Source organism: Salvia miltiorrhiza, chromosome 2, assembly GCF_028751815.1.
Source record: "Salvia miltiorrhiza cultivar Shanhuang (shh) chromosome 2, IMPLAD_Smil_shh, whole genome shotgun sequence".
NCBI lineage: Eukaryota > Viridiplantae > Streptophyta > Magnoliopsida > Lamiales > Lamiaceae > Salvia > Salvia miltiorrhiza.
In genome coordinates this window covers 42,106,652-42,125,196 of record NC_080388.1, presented here as the reverse complement: position 1 = coordinate 42,125,196, position 18,545 = coordinate 42,106,652, and the positions used below count along the sequence as shown (strand labels likewise).

Here is an 18,545-nt window from a genome sequence, read left to right as displayed (position 1 = left end):
AGGGCGGCGTCGCCGCTTCCCCTCCCACGTCATTCTCTCTCTTCCCCCTCTCCCCGTCTTAGCTGGAGTTTAGCACCACCAACGCCGGTGCACGCGACGATGGAGACGGCTATAAGTGCTCTGCTTTGACGCCCTTCTCGAGATCTTTCTCGCATGTTCCCCGGCTGGAGGAAGCGGCAGTGGAGGAGAGGGCTGGTTGGAGAAGACGCGGCGAAGCCGGGGTGGTGGAGGGGGAGGGGTCTGCGCAGGGGAAGAGAGAGAAAGTGTGATGTGGGTGGGGGATGATGGGTGTGATTTGGCATTTTTGATGCCACGTTGGCATTCCGGCTGCCAACTCAGATTTAATTTGGCCGGAAAATTACTCCGAACGGACATTGCAACAAATTGAAAGCTCGTTGAAATTTTTGCAACAATTAAAAAGATTGTCAAAAAATCAAATTTTGGAATAAGGTCGGATATTTTGATGCAATTAACCCTTAATTTAATCCCTAAAATTTTCTTATAATTTTGAATCAAATTTATTTGAAGTGATTAGGGTTAATTTAGACCAATAATAAATTAATATATGGCATAACTATATTATATAGGGTTAAGTACCAATTTCCCCCTATCGATGGCGTCCCTATCGCGTATAGCACCCTATAGTCAGGGTAAGTGCTGCTTACTACCTCAACGTGGCAAAATCGAAGCAAATTCCCCCTTGCTACTTAACAGACGTTAACGCTGTTAGAATTTTTTTTTAATTTTTATTTATGGTGGGCCCCATCTCTCTCTCTCTCTCTCTCAAAATTCGTCCGTTTCCTCCTCTAAATCTGCCGTCGCGGCCTTCCTCCGGTGTAGGACCGTCAACTGCCGTCGATAACTTCTCCTCCAACACCCTCTTCTCCTCCCGCCGCCCTTTCTCTGCCTTCGCCGCAATCAAAGCCCTCTTCTCCTCTAGCTCCAAACCCAACAGCTTCTCCCCTCCTCTCCCGCCCCGAAACCCTCCAAATTCGCCACTTCCTTCCTCCCTCAAACACACATGCTACAGTTGAGTTTGGCCGGAAAATTTTCACCACCAAGATGAGAGAATGATTAGACATTATTCGCTCCATTTTATGGGCCTCTGATTGGCAAATTAATTGGATTTGAAGTGGTAGAATGAGGGTGTCGGTGGAGAACAGGTGCGGAACCCTCAGATGGACCGCGCGGTGGTGAATAAGGACTGCACGTGTCAGCTTAGAGAGGGAGAGAAAGCGCGGCAGCGACGGATGGTTTTTGTTGCTGCTCTCCGGCTGAAGCAGACGATGGAGGCTACGCTGGAGCATCCACGGGAGGTGCAAAACTGAGAAGGAGATCTGATTTTTTTTTTTTTTTTGCTGTGATTTCACAAATACTGAGAACATAGGTGAGCTTGCGAGGATGTGTGTGTCAGTGTGATTAAATTAAGGCAGCGGCAAAGAGGTGGAGGGCGGAGGGAGATCTGGCCGGAAACTACATGTTGCAGTTGAGTTTGGGTTCGATTCCGGCGTCGCAGAGAGATTTGGTCGGAATTGAGAGAGAGAGAAGAAAAAATATTTTTTTCTAAAGGCGTTAACGTCCGTTAAGTAGCGGGGGGGGGGGGGGAATTTGCTTCGATTTTGCCACGTTGAGGTAGTAAGCAGCACTTACCCTGACTATAGGGTGCTATACGCGATAGGGACGCCATCGATAGGGAGGAAATTGATACTTAACCCTATTCTATATTATGTATCTCACCTTAGAGATGGTAAACATAAATAACATAATACAACAGATCCTTGTTTGGTAAAAAAAAAAGTAAGATACTTCATCAATCCACAAAAAATAGTCATTTTTTACTATTTTGGGATGTTCACAAAAGTTAATTCATTTATCATGTTTGGATAATATCCTACAACTTATTATCCTTAATACATATACTTATTTGTCCTTTCTACCATATGATGGATCTCTTTATCCAATGTTGGGTCCCGTAGGGTCATTGAACTGGTGTATTGGGGGGGGGGGGTCGGGGGGGGAATACACTAGTAAGCTATTTTTATGAAACTTGAAACTTCTTTTGTAAACTGATATGAGTATCTAAACTGATACTGAAGTGAACAGTGTAAAGTAAGATCAGTTGAGAACGGGTGTAGACTGATACTGATATTGTTTTAGTAGGTTAACTTCAGTGCGAGGAACTTGTCAACACACTGATAGTTCAAATAAGGCTTCAGTCTAATAAGTTTTAAATAATCAGAGAAGTGTTAGAAATCTTACTAACTATCCGAAGATTTGTTAGTTAGACTGATAACACTTGGAGCGGAAACGATTTTATGAAATAGCCTTTATGTGACTCACTTTGTAAGTTCTTAGGGTTTCTCTTTTCACTTTAATAATTTCAGTATGAATAATGGTTTGTGCACAAATAAGGAAAAGTAAATACTGAAAGCGATAAGAACACAAAGATTTTTACGTGGTTCGAAAAATAATTTCCTACGTCCACGGTCAGTCGATCACACTAACAAATCACTGGGCTTGTGCTTGCGGGTGCACATCAAACCTTGTTTCTGAAACTCAAGTTTCAGAGCCTGCACACTGGGTTAGACTTTTTTCTTTCTTAACTAGCAGTTGCTAAGACAACACACGTCTAGCTCGCGGTGGTTAAGATTCTCTGAGTTCAGAACGATGACTCGAACTCTCTCTCTATCTCAAACACTCTTCTCACTCTGGGAAAAAAAGGGTTCAGATCTCCAACTATAGATTACTGAGAACAGAGAACATGCTCTCAAGTAATCGAAATCTAGGCTTAGGATGAGAAATATTTGCCTAGTAGCTTCTAAGATAATGTTGGTATATCAGGTGAACTGATATTTGGCAATGGTGATTCTCTTCTTCGATTCAATGATTTTGGCTAAGTATAAGCTGAGTCTTGAGTTCTGCAGAGCTTCAGTGTATGTTCTTGAATCGGTGAGGTCGAAGGTTGAATCTTGAGCTCTATTTATAGGCGAATGAAAGGGAATAGATCCGTTGGAGAGGATCCTTCAATCTTATCTGCCGTTTGACTTGTCAATTCAAATATGGCTCAAGTCTTCGTCCTCTATCTCCTTTACACCGAAAGAGGCATGGCTTTTCTAAGTTAGGAGATGGTGTTACAGTGTAAGGTAACACTAAAAGGGAAACTCTGCAAGTAGAAGGACGATTCACCATATTCTAGCATTAAATGCACTTTCCTTTGCATTAAATGCGGCGCATACTGGAAGCTTTCAAATTGTTCTTCTTTAACACTGAGTATGTTATACATAACTCCAGCTTCAGTCCGTATCTTGCACTATCAGTCCGAGGTTTCTATTCGAAACATTTCTTTCAATTGCATTGAATGTTTTTCGACTGATCAGGTGTACTAAAGTGTTTCCCTAACACTTATACTTTAGTGCAGATACTTCATTAAATTTAGCATTTAATTCATGTGAACTTTAGTCCTTCATTCATCAGTCTTCACTGAAACCTATGTTGCACGGTAAGCACTGAAAGTCTGAAAATAAACGATATATTTAAAAATAAACAAAATTAAAATATAAGCAAATATAATATGTTTTAAAAATAAAATAAAATAAAATAAAATAATCCACATTAATTACTCAATAAAAATTTGAATTTGAAAACGTAAATTTTCAACTTTATATAAAGTGTTATGATGATTATACTATATTAAACAATCGAAAATTATTTAATAAAAAATAGCATTAAAAATTAATTAAAGTATTATATTTAATTTTTTATTAGATTAAAGAGTTCTAAAATGAACCAATATAATTTCTTACGCCTTAGTTTAATTTAAAAATATTTATAATTAAAAATTATGTTAAAGTCAATTGTATAACGTTTAATTTTAGATTTTCAAATACAACTAATATGAAATACTAAATTATTAAGCAATTCAAACTTATGAAAAAAATTAAATGCATTACAATTCGTATCTTTCTATAATAAAAATAACTTATAAATAACACAAAAAAAAATATCAATACCTGATAAAAAATTAAAGCATGAAAGTAGTGAAAAAATAAAATAGAAACACATAATAAGAAAATAGTGCAAATAATTACAGAGTTACATAAGCCGATGAGGCCTTGCTCTAGTGGCAAAGTTGAGGCACCCAAAGACTCTCTTTTGTGAGAGGTCTTGGGTTCAATCTCGCTTGGCGGTGATGTTTTTCCACTTTAGGTGGTGATGTATTATTGTTGTATTATATTGTTTGATGTTGTGGTCACACACGCATGGCGTTCTCGCCTGCATGCGGTGATGTTTTTCCACTGTTGAGTGGTGTTGAGATCCCGTCTGTATGCGGATTGCTTAATTGATTACCTCTTGTAACTTCAAAAAAAAAATTCCAGAGTTACGTAATGAACTTTGCATATTTATGCTTCCATGATTTCACAAAACACTCCTCGTAAATAACAAAAAGAAAATAAAATTGAAAATCTAACTTATAGTATAAAATAAAATAAGAGAGAAGAAAAAGAAAAAAAATGCTTACTTTAAATTTGCATAATGTTTTTTTAATTTAAATCTATTTTTATATAGTACTCCCTAGATCAACGTACTTAAAGCTATTGTGACAATATTTAATTTAATACACACATTAAAAATTTTATGATTAATCAAATTGCACAATCTTTAGAAGAAAAAAATTCTAAAAGTGAGAAAGAAGCTAAAAAGAGAGAAAATTAATTAAAGTGAAAAATCGCAAGGAAGAGAAAAAATAATTAAATGGAAAAATTAGTGTTTTCTTGATGTAAAATAGATGCACCTACTTTGGAAATAAAGCTAAATTTTGGTGCAATTATTTTTTGTTAAGTTAGCCCAAAAAGGAAGAATACAACGATAAACCCAATAATTGAAACTATTAAGTTGAGCCCAAATTCGTCAAAAAAAAAGTTATCCAAAATTATACTACTATCTATTATATAAAAGCCAAATGTTGGCAACAATTGCAAGAATGCCATTTTTTTTAATTCATTTTTTGTTGAAATACAATATATATATATATATATATATATATATAATTTTTCACTTTAATTAATTTACTGTAGCCCTCCCCTATATATATATGCGCGCACACACACGCTAAAACATACGTATATTTAAACTTTGATATGATATTTAACTAATAACTATATTTGAATCCTAGCTTAGAATTTAAGTTTAGGAATTAATTGATATTGGATGGTTATTACCTCAGAATTTATGTAAATATATGATATAATGGCTTAAAATTTATTGTATTAAGCACATACAAAAATTGGTGGATTCTAATAAATTCAACATTTATGTTAAATTAATCTACTCATTTTATAGTGCATTATAATTTTAAATTAATCTTGTATGTGCTAGGGGTGTAGAAATCATACATGTTCTCATCGTATCACATCTAGGAAAAAATTAATATTGAACTGATTTTTTTTTAATTAAATGTGAAATATGAGTATTTTAAATATTCATTTTACTCTCGAATAATATACAAATAAAAATTATTTGTCCAATACGTACAAGAATCATCAAATGTATTTAGTTTTTAGCCACAATCAACTTGATATTATTTTTAAAATATACAATCTATAGAATATTTTTATTTTATGAATTAGTAATAGACATTTAAAACCTAATATTAAGTTTAGCGATAATGATATTTTTTTTAATATTCGAAAATTATATTTCAATTTTACCTTTGGACAAATCTTGCTTTGGAATGCCTTAGAAACTCCTTGTCACGTGTCAGTTTCCTAGCACGCCACATGGAATAGATGATGATGATGCTTTACTTTATTTTTGTACTCCCTCCGTCCACAAAGAGTGTGTGGTGGAATGGAGGGCACATGTTTTAATAAAAAAGTTAGAAGATGTGATTTTAGTGTTAAAGGTTATTACTGGACCCACCGAATTGTAAAAGTAAATGGTAAGTATTTTGTAAATATTAAGTTTGAATGAGGTTTAAAGTTTAAAGGAGGTTTCTAAAAGAGAAAAACACATGGCAGACATGGCAGGACTACATCTTGAGGGGGAGGACGATGAACTTCTCCTGGAAGATGAGATTACGGGAGACTCATCGGTCTCAGCGGATCTCTGCCTTGTTGGACGTTTCATCACAGATCAACCAGTGAATTTCAACTTGATGCGAAGCCGTCTTGCCAGCATCTGGCGTCCGGGGAAAGGGGTCTTCATGAAAGATATTGGGGAGGGCCGTTTTATTTTCCAATTCTTCCACGAAGTAGATCTCAAACGTGTCTTTGAAGGAGGACCTTGGTCGTTCGGTAATCTTCCGCTTATTCTTCATCATCTACGACGGGGCGAATTTCCTCTAAAAGTGCCCTTGGATACGCTACCTTTTTGGGTACAAATCCATGATTTACCCGCCGGTTATCTTACGGAGGGGATTGGAAAATTGCTTGGAAAATTCATTGGAACGTTTCTGGAGTACGATAGCACAAACTCGACTGGTGTTTGGCGTCAATACATGAGAGTAAGAGTGGGAGTTCGGGTGGATGAACCCCTGAAGAGATTCAAGAAAATAAAGAATAAAGACGGATCTTCGTTCACGGTCAACTTTAGGTATGAGCGGCTCCATATCTTCTGTTTCTTATGTGGCCGCCTTGGCCACTCTGAAAATTTCTGCGAATTAATGTTCAATGCTGAGGCCAAAAATTCGGAAAGACAATGGGGTGCGTGGTTGAAAGCAGCCGACCGGAGAAGCCAGACCCTTGCCGGCGACAAATGGATCAGGACTGATGGAGGAGAAGGAAACCCTAGTGGGGTGGCGGCTCAAACTAGGGTTTCCCCGAAGGCGCCCCAAACTGAGCCAAAACAGAAAGAGCAAGAATCACGGAGCCTGCGATCTGAGATTATCTCGACCCGTGATTCGCGCGAGTCAATCCCTCAGATCTTGCCTCGTCAGATTCTCCAAGATATCAGTTACAAACAAAACAACCCGGATTTCATGCAACTTGCGATCCCCGACGCGACGTACTCGGAGGAAAGAAAACGGCGGCGGGGATACAACTCTGAGAATATCGGAAACACCTCATCATCTGAGCTCTTTCTCGCTGGTTCTACCGGAGATGGTTCAGATGTTTCTACTCTCTCAACGGCGGGCTCCGAGCACGGAGTCGGCCGGTTCCAATGAATTCCTTAAGCTGGAATTGCAGGGGGCTGGGCCATCCCCTTGCGATTCCTACTTTATGTGGGCTGGTTCGTGCTCACAAGGCTAACTTTGTCTTCCTGTGTGAGACTATATCGCAAAAGCAAAAGATTGAGGAGATTAGAAATCGGCTCCATTTTGAGGGCTGCCTTACTGTGGAGTGTCGGGGACGTAGTGGAGGTCTTTGTATGCTCTGGAAAGTGTCCTCGTCTTGCAAAGTTATTGGTTACTCGAGGAACCATATTGACATTCATGTGATTGACGCTAATGGCGATTGGCGTCTTACGGGTTTCTATGGCTACCCGGAAAGAAATCGACGAAGAGATTCTTGGGATTTTCTTCGACGTTTGGCTGGCATCAGCCCACTCCCGTGGGTTGTTATGGGCGACTTCAATGATCTACTTGACCCGGGAGAAAAAAGAGGAAGAGTTGAGCATCCGAATTGGCTCTTTCAAGGTTTTCGCTCGGCTGTTATCGATGGTGGTATTTCGGATATTCCCCTTTCCGGATATCAATTTACTTGGTCTAGAGGGCTGGGCACTGAAAACTTTGTTGAGGAGCGGCTGGACCGAGCTATGGCTAATAGCGACTGGAAAACTCTTTTCCCGGAGGCCACCCTCGTTCCCCTCACTGCAGCCATGTCGGATCATGTTCCTATTCTTCTTAAATGTAAGGGTTTGGCTGTCTCTAACTCTTTTCGCAGGTTCCGCTTTGAAAACAAATGGTGTTTAGAACCTGATCTACCAAATGTCGTCCGGGACTGTTGGACGAATCTTGCCGGAGTAACGGTGACCAATCGTCTCACGGCGGTGTCGGATTCTCTTACCATTTGGGCGAAGCATATTCGGAGGAATGAGAAACTCTCCAAACAACATCTTCAACAGCTAATCTCCGAGTTACAAGGACGGCGGGATTCAAACTCCATTTGGCAGTTGAAAAAAGCGAGGAGTGATTTGGCTACTATGCTTCTTCGAGAGGAGCAACATTGGAAACAACGCGCCAAACAACATTGGTTGAAGGATGGTGACTACAATACGAAGTTTTTCCACGCAATGGCGTCGGCTCGTCGGAAGACTAATTCCATCATAAAACTTCAAAGAGATGATGGAAGTTGGACCGTGGGAGAGGAAGAGGTACGTACTACAACTCGTTCCTATTTTGAGTCCTTGTTTGATGCGTCTTCGAGCCATGTCAATTACCACCAGGTTCTGAGCCGTCTTCAACCTAGCATCGACGAGGCGATGAATGAGTCTCTTACTCGACCTTTTCAAGCGGAGGAATTTAAGAATGCTGTTTTCCAGATGCACCCTGATAAAGCGCCGGGCCCGGACGGATTTAATCCAAAATTTTATCAAAAATTTTGGAGCATTATTGGTGACGATGTGGTAGACTGCTGCTCTGCATGGCTGAATAGGGGAAGTTTTCCTCCTAACCTGAATCACACGATGATCTCTCTCATTCCTAAGGTTGACTCGCCCACCACCATGAAGGACCTTCGACCTATTGCATTATGCAATGTCCTCTATAAGATCATTTCTAAGGTTCTATGCAATCGGCTGAAGTTGGCGTTGCCATATCTTATTGATAGAGCACAGTCAGCCTTCGTGGAGGGGAGACTTATACAAGACAACATCCTTATTGCTTTTGAAGCAATACATACCATGAAACGGAAGACCCGGGGAAAGTTTGGAAACGTGGCTCTCAAGATCGACATTAGTAAGGCCTATGACCGTGTTGACTGGAATTATCTTGATGCTATTCTCAACCGGCTAGGTTTTTGTGAACAATGGAGGACGTGGATGAGACTTTGTGTTAGTTCGGTCTCTTACGACGTTTTGGTTAACGGTGTCGCGGTTGGCCCTATTTTACCGGGACGTGGTTTGCGTCAGGGAGACCCTCTGTCCCCGTATCTCTTTATTTTATGTGCGGAAGGTCTCTCGGCCATGATAAGATACGAGACGGACTGTGGAAATCTGCATGGTATTCAAATGGGACGTGGAGGTCCCGCTGTTTCGCATCTTATGTTCGCGGATGACTGCCTTTTCTTTTGCCGAGCCACCCCGGCGGAGTGCGGTATTCTAAAACGGGTTCTGAGCACTTACGAAGCAGCCTCGGGCCAAGCCATCAACTACCAAAAATCTGGGGTTTTCTACAGCTCCAACATAAACGATGCAGGGCGCGATGAAATTTCTGACGTGTTGGGTGTTGCCACGCCGCTGAACACGGGGAGGTACCTTGGACTCCCTTCTCTTGTGGGTCGAAAGAAGAAAGAAATATTTCGCTATATCCGGGACCGTATGTGGAAGAAGATCCAAGGTTGGCAGGGGAAAAAACTTTCGAAGGCTGGTAAGGAAATTTTGATCAAAGGAGTAGCTCAAGCAATCCCCTCTTATTGTATGTCAATTTTCCTATTGCCTACTACTTTGACGGACGAGCTTGAGCGCCTTATGAATAGCTTTTGGTGGAGCAATAAAAGCGAATCGGGGAGAGGTATTAATTGGATGAAATGGGATCGGTTGTGTGTTGATAAGAAGATAGGAGGTCTTGGTTTTCGGAGTTTGCAACTTCTTAACCTCGCTTTATTAGGAAAGTTGGGCTGGCGGTTGATTGATGAGCCGGATGCCCTCGTCTGTCGGGTGCTAAAGGCTAAATATTTTCCGCATGGCGATTTTCTTTCGGCCCCAGTGGGCCACAGCCCGAGCTTTACCTGGCGTAGTATCTGTGCTGCGCAAGACCTGGTTCGTAGAGGTGTGCGATGGAGGATTGGGGATGGAAATATGGTGCGCGTCTATGGTGATCCGTGGTTAAGAAATGATGATTCATTCTGGATTTCGGGGGGTCAGTTTTCAGCTTTTAGTGAGCTGCGTGTCTCGGACCTTATGGTGCCGGGTTCTCACAGGTGGGACGTCGCCTTGGTTAATTCCCTCTTTACGCATGATGATGCTCACAATATTCTGGGAATTCCTCTTACTCCCAATGTTCATCAAGATAAGATGGTTTGGCACTTCGAGGAAAAGGGTCGATATACGGTGAAGTCGGCTTATAAATTGGCGAGCTCCCTAACTCTCGATACTACGTATAGAGTTGATGGTCACTGGAGCAAGCTATGGCAGATAAAGATCCCTCCTAGTATCCGAAGATTCATCTGGAGGGCCGCAAGGAACAATTTGCCTTCAAATGAGAGACTCCTTTCCAGAGGTATTTCGGTGGGAGGAACTTGTGATACTTGCAAATCAAATATTGAAAACCTCTGGCACACTTTCTTTGCATGTCCGTTCGCGAAAGATTGTTGGAGACATATTGGCTTTATGGGGCACATCGATGATATTACCAGTCGCAGCGAGTCTTTTACTGATGCTCTCTTCCTCATTATTGGTGATAATAACGCTGACCGCAGAGCCAAAGTTTGCATGGTTATGTCGCAAATTTGGAAGGACCGCAATGGTGTCATTTGGAAAGGCTCTACACCTACTCCCGCGAGGTCGATCACCCTGGCTATTGACCGGTGGCTGGACTGGATTCTGGCACGTCGGAAACTCGCCTATCAGGAGCCTCCTTCTCCTGTTATTAACTCTTGTGTTGGGTGGCACTCTCTACAGTCAGGGGCGGTCCTCTGTAATGTCGACGCGGCCTTCTTTTCGGAGTCTAATAATGTAGGCATTGGGATTGCTATTCGTAGCTCTGAGGGCAACTTTATTGTGGGAAAGGTGATGACGTTTGTGGGACTCCCTAAAATAGTGGAGGGTGAACTCGTGGGAATCAAGGAAGCGTTGTCGTGGTTGAAAGAATTGGGGTATCTACAAGGCAGAGTGGAGTCCGACTGCATGCAAGCTTGTGAGGCGATCGCTTCGGGTGAAAGAAATATTTCTGAGATGGGTTCTTTGGCAGCCTTTTGCCGTGAGGAGTTATCGCTTATGCCGGGTTTCCAGTTGCAACATGTCAAGAGAGCCCGCAATGTGATTGCGCATGATTTAGCTAAAGTTTCGAGAGATTTTTGTACACACCATGTTTGGAATGAACCCCCGATGTTTGTGGTGGGTCATCTCCATTTACCATGCTCTTGTGTTTAATAAATCATCTCTCTTTTCCCTCAAAAAAAAAAAAAAGAGAAAAACACATAATTTTTGTAGACAAACGAAAATAGTAATAACCACACAATCTTTTGCACAGAGGAAGTATTAATTTTTCAGGATACGATGAATTGATGATGATGATCGCACTTCTACTAGAAATAATGTATCAATGTATCTAAAGAAGTACTATAACATTTATAATAAAGTTTTATACCCACTGTATTTTTATGTGATAAAGTATAGTTTGTATTTCCAATTTTTGTGTTTTTTTTAGGAATGTACTCAACCATATTTATTTTTTAAAAGTTTCCATCTTTAAAAAAGTTCTAATTATAATTTATGACTCGAAATTCAGAATTCGATGATGATAAAATGATGAATCACTTCGCCAGAAGCTCAACAACTTTTTATATGTGAATATTTTTTCACTTAAGGGTGCGTTTACTTTTATTGTAAAATTTTCATTTGAAAATGATGGATAAGGAAAGAACAGAAAATATTATATTTTTCTCATTTTTTTATCATATGTTTATTAGAGATGAAACACTACAAAAAAACGCGTAAATAGCGACGAAAAATAGCGACGGCGGCTCCGCCGCCGGTAATTACCGACGGCACGGCGGCGGCAAAAACGGCGACCCGCCTTTTGCCTATTACCGGCGCATTACCGACGGCAAAACAACCGTCGCTAATTAGCGGCGGTTGCGCCGTCGCTAATTTAAATATATGTTAATTTAAATATATATTATTTATTACCGACGGCGTTGACGTCGCTAATTACCGGCGGCAAGCGGCCGCCGGTGGCATCCGGCGATGGCACCACCGCCGTCCGGCCAAAATTACCGAGGAGAAAATATTGGAAAATATTTTCACATACACCTCTACCCTAGAATAATACTATTATCCAATATTAGAAAAAAAATGAGTGAAAAAGAACTACCCGAAAAAATATTTCACCCTATCGGAAGAAAATTTTCAATCATAATAAACATATGAGAATGGTTGAAATTTTGAAAATATAATTTCTCACTCATTTTCCATCAAAGCGAATATAAATTGTGCACGAATTTCTAGGGACATGATTGAAGATGTATATATGTGATTTATGATTCTAGAAGGTTAGTGTATGTATCTATTTCCTGTATTTATTCTGCACAGTTTACATAAGGTATCAACTTAATATAACTATTTTTTTTTAATATAAAACATCTGATCTCCCTTTTTTGATTCAACTGCTTTTTTTCTTTTGGCTAATTCAACTTCTTCTTTTTTCTCTATGTTTTTTGCTAACAATCTTTTTTTTTTTTTTTTTTTTTTGCAACAATAGATTTTTTATTCTTATTTTTACTTAGCCTATCACACTCTTTCTTCTTTTATCTTTCTTTCCGTTCTTTTTCTTATTTTTTTTTTCTGTCATGATGTTACAACACCATAGATAGAACTCATCTTTAAAAGCCAGACAATCAAGGAGAGGGTGCCTAAGGTCTGTTGAACATGGTATTTGTGTATTTGAATAAAGAATTCATATTTGTAGGGCTGTAAACATAGGGATTTTTATTGTCTTTTCTTGATGTTCTTCATTGTGTACAAAGCGCCCTTTTATAGGGTGAAGAAACAATAAACAAGGAAAGAATAAATTACTATAATCAAGGATCTTGATTGATCCTTGATTACTTAATTACATCTTATCCAATATTTTCCATAATTATTTTCCACACTCCCCCTCAAGTTGATTAACGGGATTCCCGATATTAAACTTGCCAAGAACTTCTGAAAAATTCTCGGAGTTCACAGCTTTGGTTAGAATGTCCGCGAGCTGATCTTCGGATCTCACAAAGGGTAGGGTCACGATCCCTCCTTCAATCTTCTCTTTGATGAAGTGCCTATCAACTTCGACATGTTTAGTTCTATCATGTTGCACTGGGTTTTCAGATATGCTGATGGCGGCTTTGTTGTCACAGAACATTTGGCATGTTTTTGTTGGATGAAGTCCTAACTCCATTAGTAGCCTTCTCAACCAAAGAACTTCCGTCAGCCCACTCTTGATTCCCCTGAATTCTGCTTCTGCACTCGAGAGAGCCACTACCTTTTGTTTCTTTGCTTCTCCATGATACGAGGTTACCTCCTATGAAGGCAAAATATCCTGCTATAGATTTTTTGTCCATTGGGTTCCCAGCCCAATCTGCATCTGTATAGGCTTGAATTTCCAAGTGACCAGTTCTTTTGAATAGTACTCCATAATCAAAGGTTCTTTTCAGATATCTCACAATTCTAAGTGCGGCTTCCCAGTGATCAACTTGGGGTTGGTGCATGAACTAGCTAACAACTCCAACAGCGTAGGCAATATTCGGTCGAGTATGGGAGAGATAGATAAGCTTCCCTACCAGACGTTGATATTGTCCACGATCAGCTAACTCTGCTCCCTTCACAATCTGTAGCCCATGATTTGTCACAATAGGTGTTTCCGCTGGTTTGCAATCCAGCATTCCTGTCTCTGCAAGAAGATCTAGAGTGTATTTCTTCTGACTGATGAAGATCCCTCTCTTTGATCTGAGTACTTCAATGCCAAGAAAGTACTTCAGTCTCCCTAAGTCCTTCATCTCGAATTCTTTGAACAGGCTTTCTTTCAAGTTCTGAATTTCTTCTAAGTCATCCCCTGTTATGATCATATCATCAACGTAAATGACTAAGCAAGAAATAAGATCACCTCGCTTCTTCAAGAATAAGGTGTGGTCTGCGTTGCTTTGTTGGTACCCAAACTTCTTCATAGCTTCAGTGAAACGTCCAAACCAAGCCCTAGGAGACTGTTTGAGGCCATATAGAGTCTTCTTCAGTCTGCACACCTCACCTTCTTCAAAGTCATCTGAAAAGCCTTGAGGAACATCCATGTAAACCTCCATTTCCTCCTCGAGTTCTCCATGGAGGAAGGCATTTGTAACATCAAACTGGTGAAGATCCCAGTCTCTGTTGGCAGCTATAGATAGAAGAACTCTGACGGTGTTCATCTTTGCCACAGGTGAAAAAGTCTCCTCATAGTCAATCCCATACATCTGTGTATATCCTTTGGCAACCAGTCGAGCTTTGTATCGCTCAATCGATCCATCTGGTTTTCTTTTGATGGTGAAAACCCATTTACATCCAACAGTCTTCTTTCCCTTTGGTAATCTACACTTTTCCCAAGTATGATTACGATCCAAAGCACTGATTTCCTTTTTCATGGCGGCCCTCCAATGCTCAATTTTGAGTGCTTGTTCTGCTGATTGTGGAATCTCCTCATCATATAAGGCTGCTTCATAGGCAGTGGCGGTTTTGGACAAGTTTCCCTTGGCGAAATTTCCAATAGGGTACCGAGTATTCTTTCCAAACTTTTCTGGAGAGTATCGTTTGGGAGGAATACCTCTAGTACTCCTAGGAGGCAAGACATATCTCCCGGCATCACCATCTGCCGTATTATCCTGTTCTTCTACACCAATATGAGGAATATGATCAGTTGAATCGGAAAGAACAGTAGGTTCTGAATTTCTTATCGGAGATATCGGATGAGGAGATATGGGATGCTGAGGCGGAGAAGAGATTGATTCTGAAGTGGATGAGAGCTGCTCGATGGTAAGGTTAACAGTCTCTGGTGGGCCTGCTTCAGGACTTGGCATTGGTAACCAGCTTAACACGTCTATTTCACTCTTTTTCTCACTCTCCCCCTGACTGTTAAGGTGGGTATCATAAAAATATTCGGTTTCAAGGAAATCACAATTCATCGTGGTTAAGACTTGACGGGTCTTTGGATTGTAACACCTATAACCTTTTTGGTTAACCCCATATCCTACAAAGACACACTTAAGGGCACACGGAGAGAGTTTAGTTCTTTCATGTTTGGGGATATGAACAAAGACTGAACACCCGAATACCCGAGGTTGAAGAGTAAGTGTAGGAGGGACAGAGGCCAAAGTGGATAGTTTTTGCAAAGGGGTTTGTAACTAGAGAGTTCTAGTAGGAAGACGATTTATGAGATAGACTGAAATGGCGACATCTTCAGGCCAGAAGTGAGTGGGCACTTTAGATTCAATCATCATAGCCCGGGTCATTTCAAGAAGGATTCTATTTTTTCGTTCAGCAACGCCATTTTGTTCGGGGGTATGGGGGCAAGTGGTTTGATGGATTATCCCTTTTTGTTGACAAAAATTCTGCATAGAGTGATTAACAAATTCCCCCTCATTATCGGTTCTAAGGGTCTGAATTTGTTTTTGAAATTGAGTTTGAACCAGGGCAAAAAAATGGGTAAATTTTTCAAAAACTTCAGACTTATGTTTGAGAAAGTATACCCACGTCATCCTAGTATAGTCATCAATAAAAAGCAGGAAATACTTAAAACCTTGACCCCCCGAAACAGGAGATGGTCCCCAAATATCAGAATGTACTAAGGAAAAAATAGAGTCAACACACGAATTATTGGGTTTAAAAGACTGTCTGTGGCTCTTAGCCAAAACACAAGTTTCACATGATAATGACTCATTTTTTACTAACTCGGGAAACAAAATTTTAAGATAACCCGTGGATGGATGCCCTAACCGACGATGCCAAAGCCAAGCTTCCCGGTCAGCTGTCCCGTGAGCCAGCATCACCTTGCCTTGTTGAGCTATCTCCACTCGTCGGTGCGAGTGGACGATCGAACCGGGTCGAAGGGAGGGAGGCTGCACTGGAGACACGCCCTGATGCGAGGCTGTGTCTTAGCCAAGACACGGGTCGAAGGCGAGAAATGTGTGGCGCGTCCGGAGGACGCGCCCAATTAAAAAAAAATCGAAATTCTATTTTTTAAATTTGAAAAAGCCATTGCAATTTTTTTTTTTTATTTCGATCGTTGCTGTTTTTTAAACAGCTATTTTTTGTTTTTTTTTTTTCCTTTTTTCTTTTCTATAAATACCACTCTTCCACAATATCAAATTCACCACTTTCTCAACTACAATTCTCTCTTTAAAATTTTTTAGATCCCAACAACAATTTTCTCTTCTACATTTTGCCTGTAATGGATCGTGAATTCGATGAATACCTCAAGCAACAAGGCGGTTCGAGGCTTCCAATGATGGGATTTGCTCCATTTTCGCAAGCCTCCAATGTCTTGGCTACGGGAAATCTTCCCACGCCGGCGGCGAACGCCAACGTTCAAGAAGAGCCGGAGGCGGTGAAGCCGAAAGCCAAGGGCACCCGCGCTGCATATTCTAGCGAGGATTCCGAGCTCGTGGCAATCTTGTGGGCGGAGGCAACCTACAATTCTATTATGGGGACCTCCCAAAGGTTGCTCCAATATTGGGGAGCAATCGCGGAGAAGTTCAACGCGCTCAATGAGTCGGGAGCGCCGCCGCGAAAGGCGAAACATCTCAAGTCCCACTTCGCCCGTGTCCAAAAGGAGACAAAATTCTTCGAGGGCTTCTACAACACTTGCAAGGAGAATTGGGGGAGTGGTATGAGCGACAATCAAATCACCCAACAAGTCCAGACGATGTTCAAGGCGAATTTCAAGAAGCAATTCTCCTACATCAAAGCTTGGAAAGTGCTTTGCGACTGCGAAAGATTCATGTCGCAAGCCGGGGATGTACACTCCGCAAAGAAGTCGAAGGTCTCCAATGGTGGAGCAACCACCACTTCTTCGGAGCCGAGTGTCACGACGAGGCCCCAAGACAAAAAAGTGGCAAAGCGAGACAAGGGCAAGGCGAAGAAGGGAGAAGGGTCTTCGGGAGGAGGTTCAGCGTTCTCCGACGCTCTCGAGAAGGTGGCCGAAAGCATGAGGGAGCATGCTCTCAAAATGGGAGAAATCGCCGAGGTCAAAAAAATGCAAGCCGAGATGAAACGGGAGGAGATGGATATGAAGCTCTTGAACAAGGACACGACAGGTATGACGGAGGCACAATTGACCTTGCACAACCACCTAGTCCAAGAAGTGTTCAATCGTCGAGGGCTTATTTAAATTAGGAAATTATTGTTATTTTTTATTTTATTATCGTATTTTAATTATGTTTTTAATTTTATTTTAATTATTGTAATGTTTAATTTTATTTTTAATGAAATTGAGAATTTAAAAATAAAAGTGTAGAAATATGAATTTTGTGGAAATGGAGATCTAAGACACCCTCTAAGCACCAATGCATTGGAGAGGGGTGTGTCTTAGGTAGGGACCACCACCTAAGACACCCCTAAGACACCATGCATTGGAGATGCTCTAAGGCTCTAAGCACCAATGCATTGGAGAGGGGTGTGTCTTATGTGGGGACCACCATCTAAGACCCCCTCTAAGCACCAATACATTGGAGATGCTCTTAGTTGGATTCTTGGACTCAACAATAGTTGTTGTACATGGAAAAATTACTACACAAGTAAATGACATATATAGAGTCAATGATTGGTTCGAGCTATGGTTGGAATAGATTTGGACTGGTCCTCAAAGCGGCCAAAAGACTGGATCGATCGTACTATATAGATAGTATCAGATAGACAAGCTTTCATACGCAATTACTCGATCCAATCTCGCACTTGGCCTGATCCATTCGACCGGATTTGTTGATATATCGTCCGATGCGCTTGGTGTCGACTCTGAAAATGAAAAAACAGGCAAAAATCACACATGAGTTTATGGCGAAAATGTACTTTCTTTTATTTTCTTTTGATAAATTACACAAGTATATGATATTTATAGGTTTTATTTAGGAACTGAAAAATGCTTGTATTTTTAGCCGTGTGAAAATATTGGGGGTGGGGATGAGAGGCATTTCTCATGATTCTTGAACTTTTTTAATTCTGGAGCTTAAGAACATTGACTATTCGCATGATGATGAAATTGAGTTTGATTGTCTCACAAATAAATTATATTTAAACATAATTAATCAATTGTGATGATTATTTTAAAACGATGTTATAATTCCTTTGTGCATTCAGATGCAATACGAGTTCACAATAAAAGAAAGAAACCCTCAAGTTAAAGAAAAAGAAAGAAAGAATCCCTAAATTTTACACACCGCCGCTCTTCTTTTTCTTCTTCTTCTTCTCCACTCTTCACGCCCATTTCTGAGAATTGCATTGACAGCCCCGCCCTGCCTGCCCGCCTACTCTGGCAGCAGCCGCTCGTCTTCGCTCTCTCTGCATCTCTTTCATTCCTTGTCTCTCATGTAGCCTCACATCTCTCTCGCCTATCACTCATCGCCTTATGATCCAACCTACATTCTACAACAGCAGCCGCAGCACCGCTCAGGCACACAGAAGTCTATCTCTCCGGCATTCGTTGCTCCGCCTCGGCTCCACCATGCGGC

The 18,545-nt window shown here is 40.8% G+C and overlaps 2 protein-coding genes across 2 annotated transcripts; both read left to right on the top strand.

Annotated features, from left to right (window-relative positions):
- Positions 1 to 6,019: 6,019 nt before the first annotated feature.
- LOC131008489 (uncharacterized) lies at positions 6,020 to 7,162 on the top strand. The gene has a single exon (XM_057935363.1). The coding sequence runs from the start codon at positions 6,020 to 6,022 to the stop codon at positions 7,160 to 7,162; it is 1,143 nt and encodes a 380-aa protein (XP_057791346.1).
- Positions 7,159 to 11,247, top strand: LOC131008488 (uncharacterized). The gene has a single exon (XM_057935362.1). It carries the CDS (start codon positions 7,159 to 7,161, stop codon positions 11,245 to 11,247), a length of 4,089 nt encoding a protein of 1,362 aa, XP_057791345.1.
- The last annotated feature ends 7,298 nt before the right edge of the window (positions 11,248 to 18,545 follow it).